This window comes from Chenopodium album, chromosome 4, assembly GCF_948465745.1.
Source record: "Chenopodium album chromosome 4, dcCheAlbu1.1, whole genome shotgun sequence".
In the NCBI taxonomy this organism is placed as follows: domain Eukaryota; kingdom Viridiplantae; phylum Streptophyta; class Magnoliopsida; order Caryophyllales; family Amaranthaceae; genus Chenopodium; species Chenopodium album.
In genome coordinates, this window is record NC_137837.1 from 12,786,680 (window position 1) to 12,806,415 (window position 19,736).

General features: G+C 37.1%; 1 protein-coding gene across 1 annotated transcript; it reads left to right on the top strand.

Annotated features, from left to right (window-relative positions):
• Positions 1–1,115: 1,115 nt before the first annotated feature.
• Positions 1,116–5,951, top strand: LOC145627674 (protein FAR-RED IMPAIRED RESPONSE 1-like). Its single transcript, XM_081680032.1, has 4 exons — positions 1,116–1,163; positions 1,317–1,385; positions 1,571–2,807; positions 5,335–5,951. Exons 1-4 carry the CDS (start codon positions 1,116–1,118, stop codon positions 5,949–5,951), a joined length of 1,971 nt encoding a protein of 656 aa, XP_081536158.1.
• The last annotated feature ends 13,785 nt before the right edge of the window (positions 5,952–19,736 follow it).

The window sequence follows — 19,736 nt, forward strand, 5'->3', positions numbered from 1 at the left end:
GGAAAATGAAAAAAATTTAATTTTCTCCTTAAAAAATACTAAAATGTACAAGGCTTGGAACTAATTGGTTGGTTGAGCTCACGGATACAATAAGGCAGCTTAGATAACCTTCAAATCTCCTCAGTATGTTTCTCATAATACTCGATTTCATCTTCTGTATAATCAACCCAATAACTATGTGGATCCTGAATTTTTCTAGTATGGGAAAAGTACGCGCTGTCTGTGGATGACTTACAGTCATCCTCATCATCTTCATTCAGTACTTCATCTCCTCCTGGCAACAAACTTGAGGCATGAATGACTCAACAAAAGATTATAATGTGTTTTTTCACAACAAACTTGAGGCATGAATGACTCAACAAAAAATTATAATGTGTTTTTTCATTCACAACAAAAGGGTTATAAAAGGTGTTATTTGATAAATTTTCCTAAAAAAAAAAAAACAAACTTAAGGTGATATTGTACAATATTTTTCAAATTATCCACGTTTTTATAAGTATTACGTTTGGAGAAATTCTCATTCTCAACTTAGTTGAGGCATGAATGACTCAACTAAGATAAAAAAAAAAGGAAAATTAATATTTCTGAAATCAATAAAGAGGGTGTAGTACATGTGGGCCTCATGAGTCACTAAAGCACATTTAAAAAGTTTGAGGAGGGGGACCTCACAAATGTCAGTAAAGGAAACTCATTTTTTTAGTGTGAAGATGAACAATTCTCCCAAATTAATGGCGGGGAGAATATCTTCCCCCAAATTTTTTCACCAAAATTTTTCCCCGAAATCTCATTAAAATTTTCCCTCCCAATTTTTTACACCAAACAAATAATGTAATTGCTTAATTTTTTTCCCCATTTTTGTTCCACAATAATAATCGTAATTGCAATTTTATTCCCCATTTACACTGATTACTACGCTGCAATTGTATTAAGAGAAGATCGAAATTTTCCCAAATTTAATAATTGAAGCTTGAGATGAGTGAGGTTGCTGGGAGTTAAGGTGGGGAGTGAGGTTGGACCTGATGTGCAGTTGAAAGAGACGAGTTGGTGGAGAGCTTAGACCTGATTAAGAGACGAGTTGGTGGCGAGCTTAGTAGCCTTAGTAGGTTGTCGACAAAATGGATGATGGTGGTGATTGTGTGAATAGAGAAATTGAAATAATTGAGGTAAGATATCAGTAATTCAGAATTTTAGGTGTATTAATTCACATTTTTTATTGTGTTTAGTTAATATAATTTTAAAATTGAAAATATTGAAGAAGAATTGGTTAAGTTGGAATGTGTTTGTGGAAACTGTGGGCATGCAATTGCTGTATATAGTTGTTGTATATCTGTGTTTACTATTTTGGCACAATTGAAATGGAGAAATCGCGTGGTGTAAATAGTGGCGTAATGTGTTATTTATTATGCATTCTTATAGTGTGGTGTAATGTGTTTGGATCTGTTCACGTGTTGAGTCCTTGTGCTGTATATAGTTCTTGTAATTCCCTCCCTAATTGCTGATTTGAATCTGTTCCCAGTTCTTGTAATTCCCTTCCTAATTTTTGATCTGGTTCTGTTCCCATATTAAGCAGAATGACTGTGATAGCTCAGATAGTAGTTCAGATAGCTCAAACTGTGATGAATTTTCTAAAAGTGTTGAGAACGATGATGGATGGGAGGCTTTTGACCTGATTAAGGAGCCTCCATCTGAGGGTGTTCATTCTTTTATTATCAATAGGGACTTTATTGACTTGAATGAAGACTGTACTGTTGGTTTAGAGAGGGAGTTAGACAGTGGTACAGGTAGTGTATTACCTCAACCAGAAGTGGTAATGGTGTTTGGTACCTGGGATGAAATGAATAAGTATTATCGTGGTTATGGGAGGCAAGAAGTGTTTGGTGTTGTGCGTATAGGTGGTGGGAAGCCATCCTCTAAAAATGCTGGGAAGCCATCCTCTAAAAATGCTGGGAAGTCAACTTCATATCGCACTTATGTATGGAAGTGTGAGTGTTATGGGAAGACAACATACAGAAGGAAGGTTAATGGTAAGAGGGTTGTGGTTAAGGAAGAACCAATGGTGAAGAAGAAGACTAAAAAATGTGATTATCCGGTTATGATGTATGGGCAAGGTAATGATGAAGGTGGTTGGTTGGTAAAGAAGGTTGTGAATGAGCATAATCATCTAGTGAGTCCCGAGTTGACCAAACACATAGCTATGTATAGGAAGGAGAATATTACAAAGCATTTGGAGAATAGGATTGAAAATGATCATGGCTCCGGCGCACCAATTGGGCAGATTTACAACAATATGGCTAGCCAAAGAAATGGTGTTGGGAATATGGGATTCACTAAAAAAGATATGCACAACTTGGTGAATAGAAAGAGGAGGTTGAAGTTTAAAAATGGTGATGCATCGGCTATGTTGGACTATTTTGATAGGATGAGTGCCGATAATCAAATTTTTTTTCACATGAACCGTGTTGATGAGAAGGGGAGGTTGAAAGACATAATGTGGGTTGATGCTCGAAGTAGGGAGGCATTTAACTATTTTGGGGATGTCGTATGTTTTGATTCGACGTACCTAACAAATGAGTATAAACTTCCATTTTTGAATTTCGTTGGGATAATAAATCACCATGGTCAGACTACCCTTCTTGGATGTGCGTTGGTTTCTCATGAGAATGCGGAGACCTTTGAGTGGTTATTCAAGACTTGGATGTCTTGCATGAGAGGCAAGGCCCCGGCAGCGATCATGACAGATCAGTGTGCAGCGATGAGGAAGGTGATTAGAGCTGTTTTCCCCATGCCTCAAACACGCCATCGGTGGTGTATGTGGCATATCATGAAGAAGTTGGGCGGAAACTTGGTGGTTTGTCTAACTATCCGGATGTGAAAGAAGAGTTGCAGAATGTGATCTACAACAGCATTACCCCGGAGGAGTTTGTTGATTCTTGGTGGGAAGTTATAAAAAAGTTCAAGCTCGAACAATATGATTGTTATGAATGGCTGGAAGGTCAGTGTTTGGGTACTTTAATAACTGATGTTCATAGTCCATGCTTGCCGTTGTTTCTTATATTTGGTTAATTATTGTTGGTTATGTTCTCCCCTACCTTTATTCTGCCTGATGCCTGATGTACTAGTTTATGTATTATGCTTCCTGACAATGTTGTATGTTGGCATTGGAGTACCATCCATGGCATTGATGGTACCATCATGGCATTTGATTATACCATCATGGAGTTGGATGGTACTTCTTAAATGAAGCAAAAGAGAAAGTACTGAACCATCTTGGGATTAGTTGGTACTTGTAGACACCCATTTGTGTCTCCCCAAAACCAAACCCAGTGATAAGTACCTTTCACGTCGAATCATAATCGAATGAAACGAAAGTGTGGAAAGGTCTAGTGTTGCGGAAAGTTTTTATTTCTTTTCTCTTCTCTCTGTTTTTGAAAACTTATTTTGAGAAAACAGCCAATCCAGTTTGGTTGGTCCATGATATGGGTCCAATAGTAGTGTAGTTGGATGGGCTTGCAAAGACCTTTCCAACGATATATTATAAGCCCAATTCCGATTAATATTGAGGAAATTATGGCCAATTTACTAAACTGTGCCCGGTTTGAGCCTTATGTACGGCCTAATGATCTAGGGGAGGGCCTAATATGATTTATCATTCCTAATGCAATTAGGAATGGTTTTAGTCTTCTAGATTCTTCTAGAAGGTTCTTTTCATTCCTAATTCAATTAGCATTGATAAATTGACTTTTGTTGACTTTTCAAAGTTTTAATCAAAATCAAATAGCATTTTTGAAGAAATTATATTATTTTATCCTCCAGTACGGTAAACTTATCGGATTTTCGAAAACGCGTTGGTATCAGGCTTGGCGCCTAACCCCAGGCCTTGGCGCCTGGAACTAGGCCTGGCGCCTGGCGCTAGCGTTGGTGCCTGGCGCCAGCTAGCCAGGGTTGGCGCCAGCTCTGTTTCCTGAGCGTCAGACTCTGTTTTGTCTAATTTATCTTTTTGGCTGATTTTCTCTATAAATATCGTATTTAAAACTCCGTTTTCATTCACCAATTGATTCCATTCATCAATCATCATCTACATCTATCATTCACCAACTCTCATCAAGATTTTCTTGATTATTCTTTCTTTCTTTCTTCTCTAAACTTTGCTTTTTACATAAAAAATTCCGCATTCGCAAGATCTAAAAACACCTAGCCATATTCGAAGTTGCCTTCGCCCTAGACGTGAAAGGTTTTAATTTATGAGGGTTTGGTCCCAAATCCCTATTTCAATTATTTAATTTAATTGTTTGTTTATTATTTTCCTTGAAGTTACTAACGTATGTATTTTGTTATTAGAAAGAGGTACGAGGCATCAAAGTAAGTACTTTAATTGATTAATTGATATTATGATGTAGAAATGATGTTTATATTGTTATTATGATATTCCTAGTATCATGTCTAGGGTATTTTTAATATTAAATATGATTGTTATGATGCTTCCTATGTTCTTCCTAATATTTATGATTGTTAGTATCATGTTAGGGCTAAAGCTTTGATTTTTATTGCTTAGTGACATGCTAGGGTTTGTTATTAATCTTGTTAGTATCATGCCTAGGATCTTGCTATTATTATTATGCTTTAATATTAACATGAATATGATTATGATTATTATGACTATTATTATTATTCATGATTATTATTTATTATGTTGCTTGATGATATTTATTGTTATTGCTTGATCACACCTTTTGTTACATGTTTAAAGGGAATTGGTACTTGTAATCATGCTTAATAAGATATTTAATAATCTTGTTAGGGTTAATGTGATTATAATTCAAGTGATCGCCAATAATAGATTTATTTGTGCATTAATATTCAACCAACATAGATAAACAAGTTTAGGTTTAACCTATTGATTGCATGTTAATTAAAAAGCGCACATGAATACGATCAGAATAAAGTAGAGGCCTATTATTAGGGCAGGTTCAATCTCTTTTAGGTTGGATTTGTACCTTCATCCCCGAACCCTTATTTGGTTCAAGACCTTATGGAGTTGACGATCTCTTGGATCGTTAAGGGGTGTAACCTTCACCTCGTGAACGGTTTACAAGTTCCTAAAAAACTTGTTGGCGACTCTTTTGCTCTATCTTCTTCCCTTTTGGACGCCACCGTACTTTAGTGTATGATCACAGTGGGGTTCAAGTTAGTGGGATTTTAAAGGTTTGAAATTATTCCCCACAGTACTTAATTTAAATTTGATGGTACCAAACTGTTCTGTAAGGTATTGTATTTTACTCAGTGTTATGTTGCATTGTTCTAAGTTTTCTGAAATACAAATATTTGTTGTTGTAGGCCTGTTTGAGGAAAGGGAGATGTGGATTCCCGCGTATGTGAAGGATGTGTTTTGGGCAGGAATGCAAACAACTCAAAGGGTTGAGAGCATCAACAGCTTCTTTGATGGGTATATTCACAGGCAAACACGCCTTTGTGAATTTGCTCCAAACTATTGCAAGGCCATGGAAAGCCGAGCTAGTGATGAGCAGGATGCGGACGCGGACGCGAACTCAACCCGATATGTAAGGCCTTTGCTGTCGGAATTCAGGTTGGAACGTAAATTTCAAAAAGTGTATACTGATGCAAAGTTTGTGGAGGTTCAAAATCAGTGCAACCGAGTGGCGTATGTGACCCGTGTTGGGCCAAAGAGGATGGTGTCACCTACTGAGGAAGAGCATGTTTTTTCAGATCGTGTTTGGATATATTGCAAGAAAAGGAGGAAAGAAGTCCCCCTGCAAAAGAAGGGGAAAAATAGGTTGAACGAGTATACAGTGTTGTACAACAAGGAGAAAAAAGAGGCGTATTGCGATTGTCGGCACTTTGAATGTCATGGGATTGTATGTAGACACATCATTAAGGTATTAGACATGAATGGTGTTACTGAGGTCCCTCCTATGTATATTCTAGATAGGTGAAGAAAGGATATTACTAGGAAACATACCCTTACCAAAGTTGCTTACCATGATGCGTCCAAAACGGAAGATGTGATGAGATACGATAAGTTGATGCTTGCTGTTGAACCTGTTATTATGCGAGGTTCAACATCTGAAGAAGCTGTTGAGTTGTTGATGGATATGATTCAGTCTATGAACATAAAGCTTGATGAACTAAAAGTGCTGGCTGAAGGTTCAGGACAAGGTTCTAGCGGTGATGAAAGGCCTAGTGGTGAAATTGTTGAGATGGTGCAACATGCTGTTCCTCCTACTGTAAAAACTCCGAGTTGCTCAGTTAACAAAGGCAGCACTCAACTAGAAGATTCACCGAATTCTAATGTGAAAGATCCTGAACCTGGGGGGGGGAATAATAGAAAAGGCAGACCAAAAGTCTCTCGGTTTGTGTCACCGATAGAAAAAGGGGGTTCGAATAAGCAGGCCAAGACAAGAGGAGGCAAGAAGAAACAGGTAATGGGAACAGAGACCGATGTGGATAATGGGACTGTTCATACATTAAGCTTGCAAAGCGAGGTAAGTGTACTATTTTTGGTGTGGTTAGGGCGTACTGATTATAGTAGTGTATGGTTGCTTATCTTATTGCTGCGATTATGGTTGTGGTGTAGGTACCATTTCCTCCTAATATGTTTGGTGGTCAATATTTTCCACAGCAAGTATATCACCAGCAGGTAATTCTTTCTGCTAATTGTTTACTGTATTCTTATTCTAAATGCAGTTGCAAGCCTTATAGTAGGGTGTTTTTTCACAGGGCCAATATACAGTTGCAAGTAATGGGAGTGGCCCTTCAGCGTTCAACGGAAGGATGTTAGTAGGTGGAATGCACATGAATGAGCACGCTGATGTAGTTAGGTACTTCACCAACAATGCGTACCATGGGCAACAACATTTCCCCCCCTCACGGCCATGTATTGAACAGCGGGTTCCCTACTAACATGTCCGTACATCATTTGCAACAGGATTCAAATCATTCAATTATTAATTAATTTTTACAATAAACACAGCTGGATGTACTATATAATTGGTTAGATAAAGTAGTGTGTTGTGTAGAATATTAACATATCAATATGTGTCATAATGGCATCATTGTGTTATCATTTATACCAATGAATCATATGGTATCTTATTTTGATACCATTACCAATGGGAATGATATCCTGAATGCATACCATTAAGACGTAGAATGGTACCAGTAGTCGATTTGGGTTCCCCCAATATCAGTTACGATGGGACATTATGGGTTCCACCAATATACCAATAAGACTAAAAATGGAATAAATGAGACTGTACTAAATGGGCTTTTACACTCACGGACTCATTGCCAATGAAATAAAATTGTACTGTATGGATAATGTAATCCCAAAAGATTCTCTATAGTTATTTTATAAATATGCTAGGCCACATACTTTATTGGACCTTATTCCATTGAAAGAAGATTATATCTTTGAAAAAATGAAACAAAAATGTCGAACCAAATGTGAAAGAGTAGACTTTATGCTTGAAGGGGGAATTTGTGCCGGTGAAGTCACTGAAATTTTTGGTGAATCCGGGGTGGGCAAAACTCAGATTTGTTTGTAGATGTTGTTGACGTGTCTTTTGTATCCGGGGGATAGTGGTCTCTATGGATCATCGATATACATACAAGCATGTCCGGTTTTCCCGGCTCAACGACTACACAGTCTTAGTGTGCATTTGTGTCCTTCCCAAAGTATTGATGAAAACCCACTTAGCTTAGTACACGTTAAAAAAATTGATAATGTTGACCAGATATTTCTAGTTCTTAACCAAATGGAGTTGATGGTGATTAACTCCCATGAAGGATGTAGGCACACAATGGTTGTCTTTCTTGATTCAATAGCGTATTTGTTTAGGCATGAGCACGAGAACACATATTATGGCTTTACGGAGCGTAAACGAACGTTACAAGCTGTAGCACGGAAAATTAAAGAAATAGCAAGTAAGTATAATCTTGCGTTTATAGTGGTTAACGAGGTTATTGATGTATTTGACAACAACGGTAGCCGGGCGACCCTAAGCACGTACAGTTCGGGGCGAGAAATAAAGGCATCGCTTGGCAGTTCGTGGGAAAGTTTGATTCCGAACAAAATGTTTATTTCCAACCAGTATGACATTAACACAAAATCATGGTATCGAGAATGGATGGTGTTAAAGAGTACAAACATGTCACTACAAGGCAGGTGGTGTCTATTCCGCATAACAAGCACGGGCTTGGAATCTTGATACGCTTCCAATGCCAGACTTTGTTGATACTAAAATTGTGTCAGTTGATACTATTTTACTTGTTAATGGAAGTAGTGATATGTAGTGTAGTATTGGATTTATGTGTTGTAGTATTAGAGTTATGTTATGTAGTGTGTAGTATTGGATTTATGTGTTGTAGTATTGGAGGTATGTAATGAATCATTAGGAATGGAAAATGAGATTGTTTAAAACATCCATAAATAAAGCATACAAAGAAGAACAAGATTAGCATCATTACAATCATGAATAAACTGATATTTTTTTTAAAAAAAAAAATACGACATGTCACTCAGCTACAATACCAAATTAATTGCGATTGATACTATCATAATGGACCATGGGATGATGATGGTACCATGTTATATTTCTTCACTACCATCCGTATCGCTGGTTGTGCATAATCTGGTGTCTGAGGTTGTCGAATCCGTATCCGAGAATGGTCGTTGTTGGTATTTAGCCACCGCATCATCCAAACGAATCATGTACTGTTCGGGGTGTAGAGATATTAAGTACGGGTTCATGAGGAGGATATCCATGTTGGTCATAACATCAACACCGTTAGCCTCTATCATCATGTCCTTGAACTCGAGGTATTTGTCGTCATCTAGCTGCCACTCGAAATCATGTCTCACATTGTATGGAGAGAAATTCACCCATTCGTATGTGATGTTCACCTTATCGGCAACTTGAACCCCTATTCCACTCTCTCCGGAGAAGTTTCGGCCCAAAGTGAGAATATCCCATTGGCCTGATTGTGGGACAATGGTCTCAAGATGGCCATCTACATCCTGCCACCAAGCCTTTAATGACTTAGCTTAAACATGCAGAAGAAATTTTTAAGCCATATGTACCGACGCTTGTATATCATGCATTTAACAAGTGTTTCCTTCAACTTCACCATGTCAAAGATGAAAGCCATCTTGTACACATCTAGCAGGTAAAACAATAAGCAGTAAGCCTCCTTTTTGAATGCATTTGGTGGCCCAAGTTTAAGAAGTGTCAAATACGGGTACGTTGGATGCCAACGTATCCCGTGAATGGCTCCCGAACGCTTACCACTCAGAAGGGCTTGCTGAAATGGGATGATTAAACTCTTTGATCTCATTTCGAGAGCTAAGGAGCCAATGGTGTCCTTAACATCTCGTTCACCAGGTTCACCCAATTCTTCAGAAAGATCAAAGTCGTTCATCTTTGCCTTTCCCTTTTTGGCGTATGTATAACGTCGAGAAATCGATCTTGTTTGCAATCCATGTGAAGATTCCCCTTCAAAGTTTTTCTTATTTTCCATGGTTGGTTATTATTATAGTGTTATTTGAAGTTTTAGGGTTTATGAAAAAAGGAAACGAAAGTAGAACTTGGTAGTACAAGTAGTAGATATAAGGGAAGCAAAGGATTTTATTAATAAAGGGAAGTAGAGTAGTAGAACTAACTGGGATGAGTAAAAGCTAGTAAATGAAGGGAACTTGAAAGTACAAATTTAGGTGTAGGTGTAATGACTGTCTGTAAGTTAAAGATACCAATGCTGTAATTTACATATTTATTTGTATTTTACACGGTTTCAATAGACACACTGGCCATTTATATCAAAGACCAGAAGGTTGGTATTCATTTCGAATTGACTAATACTAATTGTCAACAGGACAGTATACTGTTAAATTGGTGATTTTTTTTGGGGCAAATTTACATGCACTATGTAGTTGGTTGTAATTAGGTGCATATAAATAAAGTCGGATGTTATGTTTATCGTCTTTAGATAGATTGTTATTATTCGCAAATTACGATTACTATATTAATAAAACAATTTCATAAATAACCACTTAAACGGGAGTTCATACATAGTTAACGTTGTCAAAAAACAAATTACTTATTACTACACATGACTACAACTACATAAAGAACCAACTACCGAACCTACTCTTAACACCAATAAAGTATTTAAGACAGGTAGTTCACTTACTTAAGACAACAAGTTAACCAAATGACCACACAATCCATAGCAAGACTACTGATACCATAATGCCTATAGACAGTACCGTTTCAACATGTAATGGTATCGATTTTGAATTTTCTTATACCAATAGTAATTAGGATAGTATAACCATCCTTTAAGTAATGGTATTGTTGTAGTGGCTATAACTAGGGCTTCAATACAACACCGTCATATCTCCTCACTTCCATCCGTGTGAGGGTCTGTGGTGGTGTACTCCGATTCAGAACTTAAATCCATATCCCATAAGAGCCGGTCCACAAGGTTCTTAAGCGCCACATCCATCTGGTTTTTGTAACTCTGAGGGTGGAGATCGGCGATGTTTGGATTGGTGAGTAAAATATCTATGTTTTGCATGACATCTAACCCGTTGGCCTCTGTCATCATTTTAGATTGTTACTTAGATTTTGATAAGTTTTACGTGAGTTTATTAAATTAGATTACGTGTGCATATTGTTGATCAGATCCATAAAATATGCCATAAAATTAGAAATGTAACGAATTAATTTCAAACAACAAATATTAGTAGCTACTATTACTAAGGCTTAACCATAACAACCTATTACTACCTACTACTACGAAGGCTTAACCATAACAACATAACTACAAGCAAAATACTTAAAAAGTTAGCCAAAAAACCAAAAGAACCTATAGAAAGACTGGTGATACCATCACACTACAAGGTAGTACGTTTTTTTTCTTTATAGTCTATACCATCTTTCTGGTGGATGGTTTAGACTACTTAAATTAGGGTTAATAATAACACAACACTACGGCTTCAGATCTCTTCACTTCCATCCATGTCAACGTCTGTGGTGGTGTAGTCTGAATATGAACTTAAATCCATATCCCAAAATAGCCGGTCCGCAAGCTTCTTGACCGCCACATCCATCTGGTTCTTGTAATCTTGAGGGTGTAGATCGGTCATGTATGGATTAGTGAGTAGAATATCCATGTTTTCCATGACATCTATCCCGTTGGCCTCCATCATCATGTTTTTGAACGTGAGGAAGTTTTGTTCGTCTTCTTCAAGCTCGTACCTCAAATTGTCGTGGGAGAAGTTCACCCATTCATAAGTGATGCTTACCTTATCAGCAACATGAACACCCACTCCATTTTCTCCGGAGAATTTGTGACCTAAAATTATCATACCCCACTTACCCGACTCCGGCACATTGTTCTCAAGATGTTCAAGAACATCTTCCAACCAACCTTGTATTGGCTTAAACAAGGCAAAGAACTTACCTATCCATTTCTATGCACGTTTTTCTTGCATGCATTTTGGAAGGATTTTTTTCAATTTCACCACATCAAAAATAAAAGCAACATTGTACACATCTAGTAAGTAAAATAAGAAACAATATGCATCCTTCTTGAACTCTCTAGGTGGCCCTAGTTGTAGTGGTGACAAGTAAGGGTAATCGGGATGAAATCTTAAACCACATATATCACCCGATCCTTTACCACTATAAACGGCAAGTTGATATGGCCGAATTCGACTCTTTGATCGGTTCTCGAGAAAAATTGCGCCGATAGTATTCTTCACATCCCTTTCTCCCGGTTCTTCAAGTTCCTTGCATATGTCAAAGTCTTCCACTTTCGCCTTTCCCTTTTCAGCGTAAATGTATCGACGGATCATGGGTCTCTTAGGTCTTGATTTGGAAGAAGATGAACCGTGATCGTTTTAATTTGGTAGATGCTATGATATGTGTTTGGATAAATGCAAACACAAATGTAAATGTGATATAACCCTTGTGGTAAATGTAAAAGTACAATTCTTTGGTAGAGGAAATTTATTCATGTGAACGGTTCAATAAAACCCAATTAATACAAAGGTAGGGACTGGAAGTCAAATCATCAACTATGTAAGCACTTTAAATTAAGATACCAACAAGAGTTATAATATGATTGATAACATACCAACTACAGACTACATAATACCATCCTTGTACCTTTTAGTACCTTACAATTCTTTAGGTTTGAGAATTGTTCTACGGTACTGTCTGAACACTTGGCATATGGTGTTGATACAAATATTTTATGTTTATGTCTTCATTTAATGGAACTACTTCATATTTTACTTCATTTAATGTAGGTGAATGAAAGACTAGATGTCTAATGCTTTTATTCCTATCAAGGGTTATTGCAATAAAGTATAGAGAGGAGTAGTTACAATGAATTTACTCAGAGTAGTGACTAACTACGTTATTTATTTGCTTCAATAAGTGATATGCTTGTATTACCATTACTTAAAATTACTAAAACATTATAACAATTACACATATAATGTAAAAGTGGTACCCACGTTAAAACCATGGGCCTAGATGGTATGAAAATATTAAAACCATTCTAATATACCAACTTACAACAACATAGTATGAAAATATTAAAACCTTGGGCCTAGATGGTACCATGTTTTGTTACAAGTAAAACATCTATATTATAATTACATAGTCAGTTGATGATTTCTCCAAAACCCCAATCCTCAATTCTCATGCACTCTCCTCTTTTTTTTTTTTTTTTTTTTTTTTTTTTTTTTTTTTTTGACAATATCCTCCAAATAACTTCCATGTTTTTTAAAAAAAAAACAAAAAAAAAATCCTCCAAATAACTTCCACTTCTTTCCTTAAAAAAAAAAAAATTCACTTCCGCTTCTACTATTTTTGAATTTTTAATTTTTTTTAATTATTATTTTTCCTAATGATCCACATACTATCCATTTTAATTAATATTAATTAACAAAAAATAAACAAAAAATTACCAATTTTTATTAATATACTAAGTATCAAAACAAAAATAGCACGTTTTCTACGCATGGCTGATTGGAACACAAAAAACACTAACCCGATAACTTATGGCCGAGTTGAGTAATCCCTACCCGACCAAATATCCCCTAACTGATTAACCCTTGATTGACCGGGTAATACCTAACAGATCGAGTAACCCCAAACCGAGTAACCTTTGACATATCGTGTAACCCCTGACTGACTGAATAACTCCTAAACAAATAACCCGGCCACACGATATGGCCAACCACATATGAACACTAACGGAGTAACCCTTATAACACCAACAGGGTTACCTCACACTGATTGGATGAAACCTATAAAACTAATAAAGTAACTCCCGTAAGAGCTGGACACACTATGTTATAATAGTTAGTTACCCTATCAAAATCAACTTTTCGTATTTGAAAAACAATTTGTTATTAGATTTTTTTTAATACCATTTTGTAAATATATATCCCGTGCATTTTCACGGGTACACTCTAGTTATTTTTGAACTTAAAAGTTATAAAACTGTCACGCAAAACACGCATAAAGCTAGAGAAACATTATTTTACACCACTTATTTAATTTGGGCTTAATGGTGTTATCCATCAAGTAAGTTGAACTGCGCATGTCCTAACATTTAGAGCATTTTATTTGTAGTTGGTATACTAAAGGTACTAGAGGTACCATGTAAGGTGTTTATGGTATTCCCTACAATGTTTCTTACATAACTAATCACATAAAACATAGAATAAAAGCACCTACATGCAGCATGGTATTACATAAAATTAAATAAATGTTTAAACTGAAATAAGTGCAATAATACATAAGTTAAAACTATCCTGCAATTAAGGCAATTAAATACCATCCACAAGCTGCATGGTATTATCTAAGTTGGAAATAAACGCTAAAAATGTCGAAATTGAAGTAGATCCGCATCAGCAAAACGGGGGATTAGTCTTGGATCCCACATTAACAAAGCACCTCCAATGCATCCTCGTGGTCCAAAACCGATACCCTATAATCACCTGGAAGCTCACCTGCTACACTAATTAACGTGTTTCGACTAACTCGAGATTCAGTGATAACCCATACCCATGGCTTGAAGTTGTTGTATAGGGCCTTGAAATGGGGTATAAATGAAGGACGATCTATACCCAGGGCATTCCAATGGAGCGCTACTGTTTCCTTCGGAATGTATTTAGTATCATTCGCATCATAGTTTATTCGCTCGGAGTGGATGTCTACCTCATGGAATTTTCCTTTACGGAAACAAAACCACTTTAAGGTCACTTTAAAGCATAGATAGTGCATAAGAGAGTCCACACGCATCACATGAATCGAGTCAGCGTATTCATCCACAAACAAAGGGGCAAGGAAATCTGGGAAGTTGTAGACAATGGGGTTTTCAACGTTTATACTAGGGGTTGGATCTATAACAGGGAGTAGTTCATCAGGATACATTTTCGGGGAGTTTGATTCTTTCAATTTGGACGACATCCAATACAAAAAATCCCAGAACCCAAGATGCATGTTGGGATGATCTTGGGCGTATGGGAGGTGTGCAATAACAGGGCTCCCGCTGCCTGGTTTTGACATCCACTTGGGCTCAAACCCATCTCTGTCATACTCCTGTGACTAGGGCTGTGCACCGGTCCAAAACCGGACCGGACCGGACCGGACCGGGACCGGAATAGACCGAAACCCGGAATCGAGTTTTTTTGGGGACCGGGACCGGACCGTAATCAACCGGTCCGGGTTCCGGTCCAGACCTGTTTATTCCGGTCCGGTCCGGTTTTGGACCGGAATGGACCGGTTACATTATTTTTTTATTTTTCTTTTTCATTTTAGTATCTTAATATATACATATATTTTTAACGTCTTGTTTTTGTTTGTGTGTTTTCCTATTTTACACCTAGAATTTATAAATTACAAGTTTTGTACCTATATTTTTTAGAAATTTAAACATAAAATTTAAAATTTTCACCTAAAAAATTACAAAAATACACATTCCGATCCATTCCGGTCCGGACCGGAATATTCCGGTTTTTACCCAGACCGGACCGGAAACCCGGAATCCCTAATTTGTGAGGACCGAAGACCGGACCGGAATCAACCGGTCAGGGCCAGTCCGGTCCAATTCCGGTCCGATCCCGGTCGGTTTTCCGGTCTAGGTCCATTTCTGCACACCCCTACCTGTGACCGTATGCCTTTTTTGACGTACTCTGAAGCAATTGGTCTGCCTTGCCGGTAGTCGATACTGTCGTTGTAGTAAAACATGTCGTTGTAATCCACTTCTGCTTTCCCCGTAGTCGATGACGGTGGTGTGAAATAAATCATAGCCCGTGGGTAGTATGTGATATGTTCCCCCCCCCCCCCTTAAGTTTATTCATGGACACTTGTGAGTTAATGGATTTGTTTTTACCATTGTGGCCAAAAACTCTTCTAAACATAGTGTTAAAATTAATGTGAAAGGTAAGGTTTCTCTATTCAGTTTAGGTTTGGGGTTGTGAATACTCGTTATGTTGATCACGTCTAACTTATGTAGTTATAGCACAAATACCCACGACCTCAAATACAACTTCTCTAGCCTGTTATCACATCTACGACTAGGTTGGTGTATACTAGTAAAAGGATGGTAGTGTTTATGATGCGGAGTAATACCATTTTACGAAATGGTGGTATACAATGCACACCATCCCAATTTCAACACTCAAATACTGCTTCCCAGCTGTTAAGGGGTATGTGTCCACCTACTCTGTTATTTCGTCAGCTACTCTCCTAGCCTTTTCAGTAACCCCTTTGCTGTTGTATCTTTTCAAATCTTTTGAGGTTGACCTCAATTTTCCCACCCAGTAAGTTTGAAACACAATATGAATTTAAGGTGGTTGTATGAACTTAATTTTATGGTAATAGGTGATGGTGATAGTATTGGTATACGCATAGATGGTATGCTATTAGTTTCTCATCTACAATTTGATGGTATAGATCGATACCATCTTACATAATCTATATTATGACAGTATTTCACAGCTGTAAACGCGTTTTCTATATTGTCCTTGTTAATGAATGTAATTTGACGTTGTCATGGTTGGTCTTAGGTCTTAGGTAGGTATAGGTGTAGCCTTTTTCTTGTGAATTTAAATTGGTTGGTCTTGTCACCCATTACTTCAAATTCAGTTTAAAGCGTTACAAAAAATTCAATTTATGGCATTATTACATTCATTTTGGGGAGGAAGGTTAAGAGCAATTGGGAATAGTATATTGTCAATTTCCAATAAAGGTATCCACCGGTAATAAACTGGTTTAGATTCCAGTACCATTAGAAACGTTAATGGTATTATCACATTTCAAATTTCGTTTTCGTTTTGTTTATGTAATTGTCCGCCTCACCACATGTGAATATAATGAGACTATAAACAGAGGTTAGCTAACATTCATATACGTTATTAAACAACGAAATACATTACTTAGCACACACAACGAATTCCATTACTTAGCTTACACGACGAATTCCATTACATTACATAGTTAGGTTACCCAACGAATTACATTTCCATTATAAGTGATTGTCATTCACTTATACATGTGTTGCACCTTTTTTGTTAAACTTATCATAATCTAATGCTTCTCTGATCGACCTTCTGCCTGGTGGTGGTGGTGATGCTGCACCATGTCCCTGATAAACAATACCAACACTAAATCAGATGGTCATACCAACAATAAATGTGATTCTCTCAACTTAATATCAACAATTAATTTAAATCATAAAAATATAAAATACATATGTGGAAGGAAAGATCTAACAAGTGGAACACGAACGGCTCTTTCCGCTGTTTAGGCGGAGTTGCCATAGGTATTAGTTCGATCTTCTGCCAGAATACAACAACCCCACTCGGTGACGCTTGAGGACCAAAACTGGCCATTTCATACTTTGTAGGCAGACGTAGTCTTATTAAAAGGAGGTCTTCAACCGTATTTCGACTCTCCGTTAGAATCAACACTGAAGGCTCGTAGCGATTGTAAATTTCATGAAAGTGGCGGACAAAACATAGTCGGATCATCCCCCTAGCATTCCAACACACAACTTTCTTTCCTCTCGGTATGATAGGAGGTGAATTGTATGTTGGTGATGTGGGAGCTGCCTTAACTTTGACAACGTGGAAGCGCAACATAAATTTCTTACAATAAGAAGAAAAAACTTGTACATGAAAGACAACAGATAAAGTAGCCAGCTCCAGGACATGAATACAATCAGTAAATGAACCAATAAAGAGTGGAAAGGTTTTAGTTGGTATGGCATATATACCAATTGTATCAAATTGGTATTCAGGTGTTGGATCAAACAACGGCAGTAAATTCTCAGGTATTATGACATGCTGGTCTAAATTTTGTGACAAATTCTGTAATTCCCACTCCAAGTAATCCCATAAACCCCTATGTAACCCATAAGAATCACATAACAAAGGTAGGTGAACGGGGAGTATGTTAACATCTGGTGGTGGTATGAGCATGCACTTACCCGGAAAGGGGTCTGAATACAACGCAGAAGAAAGCAATCCTACCCGTATAGCATCAACGTTTATTGTATTACCCGTCTCAAAATCATCATAACTAGAGTAGTATAATGTCTGGTTTATATTCAACTCTACCTCACAGCTACTTAGGGACTTTAAGAACATAACATAAGGAGGATGGTATGGAATACGTCTAGATGGGGAGAGTTGTGTTGATTTAAGTTTCATACATATATTTGAGGTATTGTCCATGTTGTAAAAATAATTTCAAAAGGATGACTAACTTCTTATTTATACACACAGATTTAAGCATTAAATGCATTAATGCATTGCCAATGACTTGCTGCTTTAATCTGAACACCGTCAACTCTTCAAATAGTACCAGATATAGATACCAATACAAACTAGAATGGTATTGGATTGTGTTACTGAATTCCTAATTACCGAGTTCCGAAATTTTTAATCCCTATGAAGTCCATATGAATTCCTAATAAGGGTTGTCTCTGGTAATTATTAAAGGGGTTCATAATTCAAAAAAATTCTAATAAAACGAAAGTACTACTCCATAATAAAATGATAATATGAATATCTCATTTGGACATGTTGTGTAGGTTTGCTATCTACATAATATGTTGACAAGGAGGTGGTCACTTCGTAAAAGTAGGATGCGTGTACATATATTTGTTGTCTTTTTTACAAAAACTACTCTCATACCATTACACACTACTCTCATACCATACTGACTTCTTGATGGTACGCCATTAGTTACTCCCACACCACTGACCTGCAAATGGTTTACCAATAAAGAATACTCTAACACCACCCATGTAGTACAACATGGTATACTAAAACATTTCTACAACACATGATTTCCACTACTGGTATATTCTAAAAGTAAGATACAGTAACAATGGAATCACAATAGCAAAACAGACAAAGTTTCATTTCAAAATACTTAACAAATAGTATCAAAAGCACCTATTGTGATAACATTACATAAAGGATTGGGAAGTTGTGTGGTATCCCAACTCCTCTCTTCCTGAACCAAAATAATTAAGTAACACAAATTCCACACTAACTGTCTAGAACCAAAAACTTGCACACTGTCTAGAACCAAAAACAGAAACAGATATTCCAAAACTACAAAACAACTAATCCATCTAAGTCATCCCGCTTTTCATTGCAAACGGAGCGCAAATCCTCGATAAAAAGCAATGCCCGGGCGAATTCCATGCCCTGGGAATCGACACCTCCTTCCTGTGGAGTGAGATGAGCAAAAACAATGTTAAAAAAAACCTAAATTTACAAACTCAAAGTCCATATAGAAGTAAATTAACAACATCACATTTACCACTTGAAACTTAGTTTGAAAACGCTCCGTACTAGCCCTAATGCAAGCCAGCATGATAACCCCACAACTAACACTGTGCAAAGAGGACAAAATAATGTTATTCAACACAACAGACTTGAAACAACTAAACAATGTACGTAGCAGTAGTGAACTCACAGATCAGGCTGGTGAACAACTTCAATGCTTTCGATAGCCCACCCTCCAAAAGTACCATGTTCCCAACTGTTGTCATGGGTGTGAATCAACACCTCTATCGCACCAATCTGGTAACAGAAAATGCATTAGACAATGACCAATATATCATAACAAAATTTGTCTAATAATTTAATAAAGGACAAGTTTCTACCAATTTCTGTAAGAAAGCTTCATGTTCTGTAGCAGGGTCAGAGTACATGGAGTCAATTAGCCATATCTTCTGTTCTTTAAAGGAGAACGTAGCACACCACCAGTGTTCCCCCATTAGAACAGGGACAAATATCTGCATAATCAAAACAATATAATATACCAATAGTATCCATAAAAAACAAACTTTCTGTTCACACCGTCTTAAATTACCAAATTCATTATGTGCTCTTACCACAACAATTTGCTTACAATCCACCCCCCGCAATGGCTGCCCATGTTTTTTAGCCAAGGCAGGAGCATCGTCCATGTCTGTAACCAGCTTAATCTGCAACATGTTATTAAATAAATATTACGTATATAATTTCAATAAGGTTATCATACATGAAAACAGAAACAAGGCTCAAGGTTACGTACGGCAAGCGCTGGATGGAGCATAATCCTTTTGCTGTGCCCATCATACTTAATACCCCATTCCTTTGTATACAGCTTGGATGCCACAGATACATACTCTGTCCCAAC